Source organism: Lepus europaeus, chromosome 2 (assembly GCF_033115175.1).
Source record: "Lepus europaeus isolate LE1 chromosome 2, mLepTim1.pri, whole genome shotgun sequence".
In the NCBI taxonomy this organism is placed as follows: Eukaryota; Metazoa; Chordata; class Mammalia; order Lagomorpha; family Leporidae; genus Lepus; species Lepus europaeus.
Genome location: NC_084828.1, coordinates 2,373,881 through 2,388,435, shown reverse-complemented (window position 1 = coordinate 2,388,435; position 14,555 = coordinate 2,373,881). Strand labels below are relative to the sequence as shown.

General features: G+C 59.3%; 1 protein-coding gene across 2 annotated transcripts in view; it reads left to right on the top strand.

Moving 5' to 3' along the window:
- TRAPPC10 (trafficking protein particle complex subunit 10) overlaps positions 1 to 14,555 on the top strand; it is an 80,348-nt gene that overhangs the window by 33,025 nt on the left and 32,768 nt on the right. For both annotated transcript variants that reach the window (XM_062204524.1, XM_062204525.1), the window contains exons 5-7: positions 3,480 to 3,675; positions 8,271 to 8,382; positions 12,439 to 12,686. In XM_062204524.1, the coding sequence (XP_062060508.1) occupies positions 3,480 to 3,675; positions 8,271 to 8,382; positions 12,439 to 12,686 (556 nt within the window). The remainder of the gene's footprint in view (positions 1 to 3,479; positions 3,676 to 8,270; positions 8,383 to 12,438; positions 12,687 to 14,555) is intronic.

Genomic DNA, 14,555 nt, shown 5'->3' with positions numbered 1-14,555 from the left:
GCCTCACGCTCGCCACTCCTCAGCTCCTCAGTGGCATCTTTGTCGAGTTCCACGGCATGTGGGGCACGGGTGATGTCAACACGTGCACTTACAGCTCAGCTCAGAGTTCACGCACTCTGGACTTGGGGAAGCTTTCCTGAAGTGCGTTATTCCTAAATGAGTCAGCATTTTCACAAGGCGCTGCCTGGGCCAGGGTCCTTTCCCCGCTGTGGTCAGGCAGGTGAGAGGGGTGGGGTGGGGGAGTGCAGGTGCCCAGTGCCCCGAGGCTTGGGCGGGCCGGGTGAGAGTGCGGGCCCATGCCTCGTGTTCAGGGTTCTGTTGAGAACAGCAGCTGGCGGTAATGGGGTGTATCACTCGGCATTTCTGAACTGTTCACGTTGTATAATGATTTTTTAAAGTGCCTGTTGATGATTTTTAGCTCTATGTTAAAAAGCATGTTTCCCCTTAGCCTACTTAACTGCTTCTTAACGCCTTTTTAATACATAAAATTTAACTTACTGAACTTCTTAACATTTACTCTTCAGTAGGTTAAAGGTGCTTTCTACCATATTGCCTTTTGTTAATTTGCAAAGCCACCTTTTATCAGATCTCTTTTTTTGAACATAAATAGTTGGGCCTGTTTCTCTTAATTTTTAAATTAGTAGAGTGTATTGACAGTTTCTTTATTACACAGTATAATTTCTGCCCTTTGAGTAGTTTGGAACATGTAGCCCTGATGTGGCTTACTTTGTACTTGTGTTTTCTTTTCTTTAAGATTTATTTATTTATTTGAAAGAATTACACACAGAGAGAAGGAGAGTCAGAGAGAGGGAGAAAAGTCTTCTATCTGCTGGTTCAGTCCCCAGTTGGCTCCAATGGCTGGAGCTGCACTGATCCAAAGCCAGGGGCTTCTTCCAGGTCTCCCATGCGGGTGCAGGGGCCCAAGGGCTTGGGCCATCTTCCACTGCTTTCTCAGGCCACAGCAGAGAGCTGGATCGGAAGTGGAGCAGCCAGGTCTCGAACTGGTGCCCATATGGGATGCCGGCACTTAAGGCTAGGGCCTTAACCTACTGCACCACAGCGTCAGCCCCAAGATTACTTATTTATTTGAGAGGTAGAACTGCAGACAGAGAAAGAGAGAAACGTAGAGAGTGGTCTTCCATCCTCAAGTGGCTGCAACGGCTGGAGCTGGGCTGATCTGAAGCCAGGAGTCAGGTGCTTCTTCCTGGTCTCCCACGCAGGTGCAGGGGCCCAAGCACTTGGGTCATCTGCTGCTGCTTTCCCAGGCCACAGCAGAGAGCTGGATCGGAAGTGGAGCAGCCAGGTCTCAAATGGGTGCCCATATGGGATGCCAGCACTGCAGGTGGCAGCTTTACCTGCTACGCCACAGCGCTGGCCTGTACTTGGGTTTAATGTTTGATTAATTACATAATCATTATAGAATTGTTATGAAAAAGGAATGAGCAAAAAGAAAATGGGTAGTAACTCTCAGTGTTTTGGTTTGTGTCCTGGGCTTTTTTCTTACCGTGCATACATACCCACATGTGTATTTAAAGTGGTATAATACTGTGCATGCTTCATACTTGTTTTTTCCATGAAAATGTTCTAAAAATTTTCCAAGAACAGTAATTGTATTTCTGTACTATTATTGTGAGTATATAATATTCCATAGTGTTGATGTAGCATAGGTATTTTTAAGAGATTTTTATTTGTTTATTTATTTGAAAGGCAGAGCAACAGAGAATGAGGGAGAGACAGAGATCTCCATCTGCGGGTTCATGCCCCAAATGACTGCAGCAGCCACAGCTGAGCCAGGCTGAAGCCAGGAGCCAGGAGCGCCATCCTGGTCTCCTACGTGGGTGAAGCCAGGAGCCAGGAGCTCCATCCTGGTCTCCTACGTGGGTGGTAGTGGCCCAGGTACTTGGCCATCTCGCGCTGCCTTCCCAGCATAGGAACCTGGATTGGACAGAGTAGCTGGGACTTAAGTTGGTCCTCTGTAAGGGATGTGGGTGTCGCAAGTAGCAGCCGGACCTCCTGTGCCGTGGCGCCAGCCCTGTGAGTTGTTTATACAGTCTCTGCTGGAGTATAGGTTATTATTACAAATAACAATATTACGAACATCAAGTGCTATTGAATATCCTTGATTATTTCCTGTATATAAATTTCTTAAGGAAAATTGGTTGGCCAAAAGTTGTGTGCATTTTTTTCATGTTTTTGGTCATCTGAGTACTGACTGTCGATGGTTTGTGCCAGTAGCAGACCCAGGGCCTGGCTGAGCCTCCAGCCAGGGGCTCCCTGTGAGCCGCTGTGTGGGCGGGTGTGTGGCCCCCCCACCCCGCGCGCTCAGTGGCTGTTCTGGGCTCACTCGCGCTTTCGCCTTGGTGTGAGTACTGACTTTCGATTGTGCCAGTAGCAGACCCAGGGCCTGGCTGAGCCTCCAGCCAGCGGCTCCCTGTGAGCCGCTGTGTGGGCGGGTGTGTGGCCCCCCCACCCCGCGCGCTCAGTGGCTGTTCTGGGCTCACTCGCGCTCTCACCTTGGTGTGAGTTTCTCAAGCATAGTAAGTTTTATTACAACGAGAAGATGATGGCCACCTATCAGTGGTGTAAGGTGGAGGGCGTAGTAGAGGGTAGAGTGTAGTGAGTGTATGTGTGTTCCACGCCCAGCCACCCCGCGGGTGTGTGGGAGAGCCCAGTGTGGCAGTCGTCCTGAGAGCCCTGGCCCCAGCAGCGCCCACAGCGAGTGGCAGATGTGTATAGCTCTGGACCTCCCAGCTTTGGGAGCGCACTGGCCGTGGCCCTCGGGTTCCTTGGGCGGAAGCGGTAGCCAGTGGGATGGGTGGGCCAGAATTAGAGCCAGCTGCCCGGTTCTGGGTTTCCTCTTGGCTCCGATTGTGCCTGTGCTGGGGCTTTGCCCTGTCTGCAGATGTGTGTGGGTGTGTGGCTGTCGCCGGCCCCCCGGGCTATCCCGGGCACAGATGGTGACACCTCAGGTTAAATGTTTGCCTAGGAGAACATGGCACCCGTGTTTTCAGATAATTCCTGTGCTCGAGTTTATTCACTGTCTTTCTAAATTACAGTTACCAGGCCAGGGAGACCATTTCCAACCCGTTAGACGAGTGGGTGGCCTTTTCCACAGGCGCTGCAAGCAGTCTTGTAACTGACTTGGCCTTTTGTACACCCGCTGCGGTCTCCTTGTGCTGAGCTGTGTCAGTCCTCTGCCTGTAGCTGGGTGCCAAGCCTTTGGTCACTGCCCTGTGTCTGCTGGCTGGGCCGGGGGAGCGTGGGAGCACCCAGCGGCAGCCGGGCTGAACCCTGCCCTGCGGATGGGAGAGCGAGGGCTCCGAAGGCCAGGCCGGTGAGAGCCCTGGGCCCTCCCCGTGTGGGGCCTGCAGCAGACCCGCCTGCGCTCCCGCGACCCTGAGCTGGCTGGCTGGCTGGCTGGCTGGAGCCGGCCGTGGCGGGCGGGCCCTCTCTCCAGGCGTCCCCTCCTGTCTTCACAGGTGCGTGGTGCTCTCCGACCCCCTGAAGGACTCTTCCCGAACTCAGGAATCCTGGAATGCCTTCCTGACCAAGCTCAGGACGCTGCTGCTGCTGTCTTTTACCAAAAACCTAGGCAAGTTCGAGGACGACATGAGGACCTTGCGGGAGAAGAGGACCGAGCCTGGCTGGAGCTTTTGTGAATATTTCATGGTTCAGGTACTTGGCCGACGGCAGAGCCAGACGGCTTCCTGCTGGCCGCCGCCCCTTCCTCCTCCTCTCTCAACAAGGGAGCTCGCGCGCTCAGTGTTTCTTCCGGGCTTAGTTCCTAACGACACAGGAAGGAGTAGCCAGAGCAGAGGTTTCAGAGGGTCAGAGGCAGGGACATCCCCGCTCACACAGCTCCCGGCTGCCGCAGAGCCCAACGCCAGCCTGGGCCTCAGAGAACCCCTGGGGTGTCCACAGTGACCTAGGCAGAGGCTCCAGCCGTGTGAGGTTCCACCTGCCAGGCGCTGAGCTGACCGAGGGCCTCCTGGGAGCATCTCCCGGGCACGTTGGCTGTAGGACCTGGGGTCCAGCGTAAGCCTGGATGAAGCCATTTCTGAACTGCAGTTTACAGAGCTGTGTAGGATTTTAGATTGTGTTTGTAATCAGCTCTTTTTCCCATTTAAGAGAAGTCCTAGGTGACCGAGGGATGTGGCGAGTTCTGGGGGCAGGAGCCTTCCTGCCCTCCAGAGAGTGGGGGGGCGTTGCCTTGCTTGCCGAGTGTTCCGAGTGAAAAAGCCTGATGTCACCTCGAGGCATCGGTTGTGGCTCAGTTGCTAATAAGGAAGTCACGCCGTTTGAATAAATGAGAGACGTGCTCTATTAGGACTTTCGATTTTGATTTTGATTTCTTATTTGAGGCTCACTTCTGCAGGGTTTGGGAGGGTGGTCTGCTGGGGTCTGGACCCTGCTTCTAAGCCCTGTGTGACCAATGGCCCGCCCTTCCTGCTGCGTCCTGTGGACCCATGCGTGACGTGATTTTTTTTTCTTAAAAAATTTCTTTCCTTTTTATTTTATGTAAAAGACATGAAGGCAGAGAAATCTCCCATCTGCTGGTTCACTCCCCAGATGCCAGCAGCAGCCAGGGCTGGGCCAGGCTGAAGCCAGGAGCCTGAACTCTGTGGGTCTCACAGGTGTGGCTGAGACCTTCAGTGCTGCCTCCCAGGGTGCACCCCAGCAGGAGGCTGGCACAGAAGCAGAGCAGCTGGGCCTCGGACCAGGCCCTCTGCAGCGTCTGACCGCTGTGTCAGATGCCCACCCTGAGGCCTCTGGCCGCCAGGAGTAGACGGGAATGGAGCTGTGTGTGGGGTGAATACGTGTTAGTACGTGTTAGTATGTGTTAGTACACGTGCACGCACCAGTGTTTCCTTGCTGTGTCCTTGGGGCAAGAAGCAAACCTGGTGCCCAGGTCTTGGTGCCTGGCCTCCATTCTCCGATGAGAGAGAGAGAGAATTACAGGAGAGGTGGATTACAGGGCTTGGGTGGGAGACACAGGGCGGGGCTGTGGGGTGCGGGTGGGCCAGCCAGTGAGGAGCTTCACGCGGAGAGCTGGAGCCGCCGGGGAGCGCAGCACCGCCAGGGGGAGCCTGAGGGCCCATGGGGAGTTTCAGAGACAGTAGGTCACGGCAGAGCTGGATTTTAAGCCCAGGAATGATGAGTACCCGTGTGTCTGGATTGACACGCGTGGTTGGTTAGCCTGAGCGCACGGAGGGGAGGTTTCTATCTTCCACACAAGAGTCGCAGTTAATAGTGGAGAAGGACAGGCACCTGCTGAGCCGGCGCCGTGGGAGGTGGGTGAGGCCTGAGGGGAGGTGGTCTTGGGGCCTACCAGCCCCTCAGCCGACCCTGCCCAGGCTCAGCACAGAGGCTGCCGCAGTGCTTCCCCGGGGTGCCCAGGGCGCTCTCCAGCACCTCCATGTGAGACACATCTCTGGGCGAGAGGCACAGCCTAGCCACGCCAGCTTCTCTCTGCAGAAGGCACGTTCATCTCCTGGATCAAGTGAGGCTAAGCTGAGGGCTGTCAGACAGAAACTTCCGGCTCTGCTCCAAGGAAGAAAGACGGAGACGGTAGGGAGCGGTGGCAGGCGAGGGGCCGGTGCTGTGGGCCGACGTGGGCTCTGGCCAGGCCCCTGGAGCAGGACAGCGCCTCCAGGGGGAGCGCTGCTTACCAGCATTGTGCCCATGTTCATTTGGTCATTCTGCTGTGGTTAGAGAAGACGTGGATGTTGGAGGACGCTGAGGCAAGGGTGATGTGGGATCTACATTTTTTTTTTTTTTTGACAGAGAGAGACAATGAGAGAGAGAGACAGAGAGAAAGTTCTTCCTTCTGTTGGTTCACGCCCCAAATGGCCGCTACGGCCAGCGCGCTGCACCAATCCGAAACCAAGAGCCAGGTACCTCCTCCTGGTCTCCCATGGGGTGCAGGGCCCAAGCACTTGGGCCATCCTCCACAGCACTCCCGGGCCACAGCAGAGAGCTGGACTGGAAGAGGGGCAACCAGGACAGAACTGGCACCCCGACCGGGACTAGAACCCGGGGTGCCGGCGCCGCAGGTGGAGGATTAGCCTAGTGAGCCGCGGTGCCGGCCATGGAATTACATTTTTTGCAGCGTTTCTGCAAGTCTGAAGTTGGTTCGGAATTGAAGCTGAGCAGGGAAGGAGCTCCTGGCACAGGCTGCGGCAGCGGTGGGTGTGGAGGAGGCTGTGCCGGGTGAAGCAGGCCAGTGACACAGGACGGCACTGCGAGGTGGCAGGGGCCAAGGCGCCCAGCGCATGCCAGGCGCGGAGGCAGTGGGGGCTTGGGAGTGTTGACAGCTCCAGTTTGGGAAGATGGGAAGTTCTGGAGTTGGTTATCCAGCAGCGTAATTAACACCACTGAGCTGCACACTAGGAAATGGTGAAGGTGGTCAATCTGAAGTGTATTTGATTACAATTAAAGGAGAAATGAGCTATGGGAGTGCTGAGCCTTGAAAATGCTTCACAAAGAGAAAGACAAGTCCAAGGTAACTGAGCAGTGCCTCCTGAACCCCCTCCAGGACAGGGCCCTGTGCTCAGGCAGGGGCTGGCGGGAGAAGGTGCCGCAGTCCTCACCCAGGCTCCGTGACGCAGGTGGGCAAGCTGGGCTCCACCTCCCCCAGCGGCAGCCGGGAGCTGGCCTGTGGGTGTGACAGGCCTCTCGGGGCCTCTCGTTAGCCAGAGCAGCACCCGCGGAGGTCAGCATGCAGGCTCCCACACGGCGTCCTCCTGGTTGTCCGTGTTGGATGTGTGGGAGTGGGAACAGAAAAGGGACGGTCACCCACGCCTGTGTCCTTCCACGTCCTCAGGCAGTCAATGTGGGGCCCCTGTGTGGGCCACACAGCCGTGTGGGTTCTGGGCGAGATCAGGAGTCTACAGCAACCCAGGAATGAGCTTGCGGAATGCCAGGGCCCCGAAGCACGGTGGTCTCGGGTGTGGGGTGAGGACGGGCAGGGAGCTGCTCTGAAGGGCTGTGGAAGGGAGGGCCGGAGGCAGTAGACCAGCGGGCTTCGTGGGCGGCTCCTCTTTCCCTCTGCAGGGAGGGGAAGCGTCAGTGCCAAGGTCCGGGAGCTGAGTAAACTCAGAAGTCAGCACTAGGAAGGGCTGGGGGTCCCTTGGGGGCTCGGCTGGTGGGAGGGGCGGGGTGCAGTGTGGAGGGGCCCGCGTGGTGGGAGGGGCGGGGTGCAGTGTGGAGGGGTCCGCGTGGTGGGAGGGGCGGGGTGCAGTCTGGAGGGGCCCGAGTGGTGGGAGGGGTGGGCTGTAGTGTGGAGGGGCCCGAGTGGTGGGAGGGGCGGGGTGCAGTGTGGAGGGGCCCGCGTGGTGGGAGGGGCGGGGTGCAGTGTGGAGGGGCCCGAGTGGTGGGAGGGGCGGGGTGCAGTGTGGAGGGGCCCGCGTGGTGGGAGGGGCGGGGTGCAGTGTGGAGGGGCCCGCGTGGTGGGAGGGGCGGGGTGCAGTGTGGAGGGGCCCGCGTGGTGGGAGGGGCGGGGTGCAGTGTGGAGGGGTCCGCGTGGTGGGAGGGGCGGGGTGCAGTGTGGAGGGGCCCGCGTGGTGGGAGGGGCGGGGTGCAGTGTGGAGGGGCCCGCGTGGTGGGAGGGGCGGGGTGCAGTGTGGAGGGGCCCGCGTGGTGGGAGGGGCGGGGTGCAGTGTGGAGGGGCCCGCGTGGTGGGAGGGGCGGGGTGCAGTGTGGAGGGGCCCGCGTGGTGGGAGGGGCGGGGTGCAGTGTGGAGGGGCCCGCGTGGTGGGAGGGGCGGGGTGCAGTGTGGAGGGGCCCGCGTGGTGGGAGGGGCGGGGTGCAGTGTGGAGGGGTCCGCGTGGTGGGAGGGGCGGGGTGCAGTGTGGAGGGGTCCGCTTGGTGGGAGGGGCGGGGTGCAGTGTGGAGGGGCCTGAGTGGTGGGAGGGGCGGGGTGCAGTGTGGAGGGGTCCGCGTGACCTGGAGAGGACCATGGCGTGTGAAGCTGGAGCCTCAGGCTGTCTGCACAGCCCAGGGGCGCTGCAGGGACTGTGCATGTAGAAAGACAAGTCCTGGGGGCCTGGGCTGAGGTGGGGCTCCCGGCAACAGCCTCGGTGCGCAGGGGCCGTGAGCGGACTGAGGGGCTGCAGCGAGGGGTGGGGGAGGAATGCAGGGGGCACCTGGCCGCAACGCCCAGGCGAGGCCAGTGCTGCTGCTGGGCCAGCGTTCACACGGCCTCCGGCAGTGCCGCGTGCTGTCCCCTGGTCCCAGCGAGCTCACTTCTGTGTTCCTGTCTTGGTGCGCAGGAGGAGCTGGCCTTTGTGTTTGAGATGCTGCAGCAGTTTGAGGACGCGCTGGTGCAGTACGATGAGCTGGATGCCCTGTTCTCCCAGTACGTCGTCAACTTCGGTGCCGGGGGTGAGTAGAGGGGTTTCGGCTGCAGGCTGTGCTCCGCGGTTTTGCCGCTTACGTGGTCTCGAGGCGCCCCGGGGCTGTGGGTGAGGAGCCCCCGCTGCTTCCGTGCAGACCGTGTAGGACGTGTTACAGTGCCCACAGGCGATGAGGTGAGAGGAGCTTGTCCCTGGGCCCCGGGCTGTGGCCCAGCGGGTAAAGCCGCTGCTCAAGTCCCGGCTGCCACTTCCGACCCAGCTCTCTGCTGTGGCCTAGGAAAGCAGTGGAAGATGCCCAAGTGCCTGGGCCCTGTGCCCACGTGGGAGACCCAGATGAAACTCCTGGCTCCTGGCTTCCAACTGGCCCAGCTCCAGCCGTTGAGGCCATGTGGGGAGTGAACCAGCAGATGGAAGACCCCTCTCTTTCTCTTTCTCTGCCTCTAACTCAGCCTTTCAAATAAGTAAATAAATCTTAAAAAACAAAAACAAAAAACTGGCGTAGCAGCACAGTAAAGCACACACGGGGCGGCTGAGGCCTGGCCTCCCGACTCCCCACGGCGACTCTGGCGGAGGCGCGGTGTCCGCAGGGCTCCCTGCACTGGCGTCCGCCCCTCCGCATCAGGCCATCAGGCAAGGCTCTGTGTGTATTTATTGATTTCTTTTTAAAAACTTGGGTGTTATGTGTTTGAAAGGCGTAGTTACATATAGAGAAAAGGAGAGACAGAGAGGTCTCCATCTGCTGGTTCACTCCCCAGATGGCTGCAGTGGCCAGGTCTGGGACAAAACCAGGAGCTTCTTCCAGGTCTCCCACGTGGGTGCAGGGGCCCAGGCACTTGGGCCATCTTCCACAGTTTTCTCAGGCACATTAACAGGGAGCTGGATCCGAAGTGGAGCAGCCGGGACTCGAACCGGTGCTCAACGGGATGCTGGCACTGCAGGCGGAGGCTTAACCTTCTATACCACAGCGCTGGCCCCTGTGTTTATTTTTCAATATTTATTTTATTATTTTTTTTGAAAGGCAAAAGTGAGAGGGAGATAGGACCAGAGGGAGAAAGAGACCTTTGATCCCTGGTTCACTCCCCAGACGGCTGCCACAGCCAGGGCTGGGCTGAGCTGAAGCCAGGAGCTGGGAGCTTGGGCGTCTTTTTTGGGCCCCTCTTCAACACCCCTTGTCAGTTTGAGGGGGCCTCTAGGAGGTTGGGCCTGGGAGTGAGAACCACAGTGAGCTGGCGCCCGCCCCAGAGCAGGTTCTGTGGCAGCGGATCCAGCACCTTGCTGCACTCGGCTTTCAGTAGACATCAACGTGTGACCAAAGCCACGTGTTCACCTGTGACTTAGAGAGCGGTTAGAAAAGGCAAAACTCTGTTTTTATGTGTAATTTTATCCATAATATATGTATATCTTTTAAATATTACATTTCTGTTTTATTTTTAGAAGCTTTATTTGCAAGGGTTGCAGAAAGAGAAAGGGAGGGAGAGACAGAGATCTTCCGTCGGCTGGCCCACCCCTCAGGTGGCCATACATGGTCAGGGCTGGACAGGACGAAGCCAGGAGCCTAGAACTCTGGTTCTCCCACGTGGGTGGCAAGAGTCCAAGTGCTTGGATCGTCTTCTGCTTTCCAAGGTGCATTAGCAGGGAGCTGGATCAGAAGTGGAGCAGGCCGGTGCTGTGGCTCAATAGGCTATTCCTCCACCTGCGGCGCCGGCACACCGGGTTCTAGTCCCGGTCGGGGCGCCGGATTCTGTCCCGGTTGCCCTTCTTCCAGGCCAGCTCTCTGCTGTGGCCCGGGAGTGCAGTGGAGGATGGCCCAAGTGCTTGGGCCCTGCACCCGCATGGGAGACCAGGAGAAGCACCTGGCTCCTGGCTTCAGATCAGTGGGTGCGCCGGCCGCAACGCGCCGGCCGTGGCGGCCATTGGAGGGTAAACCAACGGTAAAGGAAGACCTTTCTCTCTCTCTTTCTCTCTCTCTCTCTCTCTCTCACTCTCACTGTCCACTCTGCCTGTCAAAAAAAAAAAAAAAAAAAAGAGGAGCAACCGGGACACAAACCAGTACCCATATGGGATGCTGGTGTTGCAGGTGATGGGTTACCCTGCTATGCCGCAACACTGGCCGAAAACTCTGTCTGTCTGTCTTTTTCTTTCTGTCTTTTTTTCTTTTCTTTTCTTTTTTTTTTTTTTTTTTTTTTTGACAGGCAGAATTAAGCAGTGAGAAAGAGAGACAGAGAGAAAGGTCTTCCTTCTGTTGGTTCACCCCCAATTGGCTGCTGTGGCCGGCGTGCTGTGCTGATCTGAAGCCAGGAGCCAGGTGTTTTCTCCTGGTCTCCCATGCTGGTGCAGGGCCCAAGCACTTGGGCCATCCTCCACTGCCTTCCCGGGCCACAGCAGAGAGCTGGCCTGGAAGAGGAGCAACCGGGACAGAACTGGCGCCCCGACCGGGACTAGAACCTGGTGTGCCGGCGCCATCGGTGGAGGATTAGCCTAGTGAGCCACGGCAACGGCTTTCTCTCTCTCTCTCTCTCTTTCTTTTTCTTCCCTCCCTCCTTTCTTCTTTCCTTCCTATCTATCTATCTATCTGAAAGAGTTACACAGAGAGAGAAGGAGAGGCAGAGAGAGAGAGAGAGAGAGAGAGAGAGAGAGGGAGGTCTTCCATCCACTGGTTCACTCCCCAGATGGCCACAATGGCCGGAGCTGCGCCGATCCAAAGCCAGTAGCCAGGAGTTTCTTCCGGGTCTCCCACATGGGTGCAGGTGCCCAAGGACTTGGGCCATCTCCTACTACTTTCCCAGGCCATAGCAAGGAGCTGGACTTGAACTGGCGCCCATGTGGGATGTGGCACTGCAGGTGCTGGCTTTACCACTAAGCCACAGCGCCAGCCCCGAACACTGTATTTCTTTTGTTTCACCTAATTTTTTTTTCCTGATGATTTTAAAATGAATGTGGGACAGCTTAGAATCCCAGAGTAAGCCTGGGCTGTGTTTGCAGCTGAATGGTGGTTTTGTTCACTGCTGACACTCACTGTGGGTCCATCATGTGCCAGCCGCTGTTCTCTGTGCAGTGAGCAACAAGACAAAAATGCCTTCCTTCCTGGAGCACCTGCGAAGGGGAAACCAGGCACCAGATGGCATGTGCAGAGCCTGCGCGCAGGCTGCCGAGGGGGCCGAGGGGGCCAAGGGGGCCAAGGGGGCAGAGGGGGCGTGCGTGCAGGCTGCCAAGGGGGCGTGCGTGCAGGGGCCGCAGTGATGTGGTGCCCCCCAGGTTTGCCAGGGCAGGGGCGGCCTTTCTGAGGAGGTGGCCTGGCACTGAGGCCGCAGTGCGGCGTGGGAAGGACCCACTGGAAAGCTGGGGGCTGGGGACGTGGAGGGTGGATGGGCCCTCACCCGCTGTGTGCTCTGGGAGCTCCGAGCAGGAGGTGAGAGCGGTGGAGGGTGTGGTTGGCTGCGTGGTACCTCAGATGCTGAGAGAGCCACACGCCCGGGAGGCCAGCCTTGGAGGGAGAGGCCAGGGCTCTGCCTTCGGCTCATAGGCCTGAGGAGCTGCTCTCGGCTTCTGTGATCTCTCCCAGACTGGAGCTGTAGGATGGCTGGTCTGGCGCGGCAAGCCTTTGCTGCCCCTTAGGAGCAGGACAGCCCTCTGCTTGCCACTGCGCTGTCCTCCTGTGCTGTCCCCAGGAGCTTCCCTCGGGCCTGGCCTGCCTGACTTTGGGAAAGAAGGAAGGCCAGCTCTGGAGACCGAGAGAATTTTAAACAAACCAACCCCGTGTGGCCAGGTGAACAGGCTGCGTGCGCCCCGGCCCACGGCCCGCCCGGCTGTGCTCCTGCCCAAGGCTGCTGCCTTCACTTGGCCTCAGGTGTGCCTGCCCTTCGGCCTGTCAGTCTGGCTGGCTTCCTGACCTGAGTGTAGGACCCACGCCTTGTTACCCGGCGGGCTCGACCTGCGTGGGCGCACTGGCAGCACCACCACAGCTGCCGCGCCTGCAGTACTGGTCTTCAGCTGCCCTTGGTCTGCGGGCGCCCTGACCTTGGGCCTGGGCCTCGGCAAGGCCAGGCGTCTGCAGGCGGCTCCTCTCACCCTTGTGTCTGTCTAGATGGCGCCAACTGGCTGGCTTTCTTCTGCCAGCCGGTGAAGAGCTGGAACGGCCTGGTCCTGCGCAAGCCCATAGACATGGAGAAGCGGGAGCTGCTCCAGAGGCAGGAGGCCACCCTGCTGGACCTGCGCAGCTACCTCTTCTCTCGCCAGTGCACCCTGCTCCTCTTCCTGCAGAGGCCGTGGGAGGTGGCCCAGCGCGCCCTGGCGCTGCTGCACAGCTGTGTGCAGGAGCTGAAGCTGCTGGAGGTGAGTGCTACTGCCCGCTTGGCTGCTGGCCGGCCCCGGGCTGCTGGGGCTCGGGGAACAGCTTGCTTTTCCCGGACGTCTCTACTTGCACCGTGTCGTCTGCACAGTACTTTTCACCTTGCTTGGTCGCTCCGCAGTGCGAGTTTGCGTTGGTGCGGGGCTGACCTTGGACGTGGTCCTGAATGTTACCTGGCTGGTGTTGTGGGAGCCGCTCTGCCCCTTGAAGGTGCCTGCCTCGTGGACGCACAGCCGGTGTTGTGCACAGCTCTTTGTTCTGTTCTGGGACTGCCTGTTCAGTTGCCTGGTTTTGCGTGTGGTGTGTAGATAGCGTGAGTGACACGCGTGCCCGTGATCACACGATAAGCACACACATGCCTGTTGGGGTGTGAAGGAAGCTTTCGCTCGAGAGTGTAGATGCACTCGCGTGGACCCGGGACTCCGCCTGCACTCAGAGCAGCTGAGCAGGGGAGGGGCGTTGCGGCCCTTCCATCAGCTGGCGCACACGCGTGTGACATCCAGCAGCTGCTGCACGCCTCACCCCGTTCCAGGGGTCAGAACCGGAAGCGGCTGGGCGGCTTTGCCGGGGGCACAGCTGCGCTTGGAGTCCAAGGCCCTTGCAGGGTGGTTTCCGTGACACCCCCGGAGCTCCTGGGGCGCCTTCTGTAAGCAGTCTCGGGTACAAGGTGCCGTGCTGGTGCCGCTGCCGCAGGGCTCGTGTTTGGTGCGCAGTGCCTGGGGTCTGTGGTCTCTGCAATGCTGAGTACCAGGCGCAGTGCGCGTCTGAACCATCGGGAAAGATGGGAGTGCGCTCCCACCTCAGTGCGGAACAGTGATTCCAGTTAATGTGGAAGGAGGAGCTCCCATTTCCGAGCTGATCCTGCTGGTCATGAACTCAGGAGCTCCAGAGCCTGCAAAGCAGCTGCTCCTGGCTGCCTGTCGCTCAGCTGCGTGGCCCGGGCGGAGGGCACCGTCACCCTTCTCCAGTGGGACACGGTTGTCCGCTCGGCGGTGCCGGGAGAGCCCACCTACGGAGGGTGAGAAGCTGAGTGGGTGTCGGAGCCCAGGCAGTTCAGACGTGGTTAAGTTAGAGAGCCCAGGGGGTCACGGGGAAGTGTTGTGGCAGAGTTTGGGGCGAGCTGGTGCAGCCTCAGTCCCTCATGTGTGGGGCCCAGCTGGACCCCAACTCCACAGAGCCATGGCCTCGTGTGGCCGCCTCCTTCCCCGTGCCTCTGGGCTCCTCCAGGCTTCCGGAAGCTGAGCAACGAGGTGCCCACTGCCTGTGACAAACAGACCCCTGGCAGTGGCCCGCCCAGAGCTGTCCCAGCACGGTTCTCGTGTCATCCTGGCGAGGCACACGGTGCAGGTGGCCGTGGCAGAGCTGCCCCCACGCGTGGTGTTCCCCCGCCCCCTGCAGAGTGACACATCACCTCCTCTCATTGGCTGTGCTCTGGGCCTGTGGAAGGAAGTGCAGTTAGGCGAGAGTGCGAGACGGCGTGGGCTTGCGGGTCCCTTGGCAGGGGTCGTGGTCCCTCCAGGCCTCACCTGGAGGGGCTCCACCAGGGCATTTGAGGTGCTTCAGGTGCTCCTGGCCTGTGTGAGACTTTCCCCAGCTCTTCTGCGTCTGGGGGGACTCGGCCTGCCATGCTGGTCCTCTTTGGAGTGGAAGCCCCCCGCGCCTGGTTCTGTGGACTGCTCTTCTGTGCGCTTGCCTAGGTCTGCTCCATCTCCCTGGCAGGAATTGGCCAAAGTAGAATGCATGCAGGGGAGCTGCCCCCCCACTGTCCACTCTCAGTCTCCAGGGACCCCCTTCCCGGTCCTGGCTTCCTCCCACTGCACACCCCACCGAGGCCCCGGCCCGTGTGCCCAGCC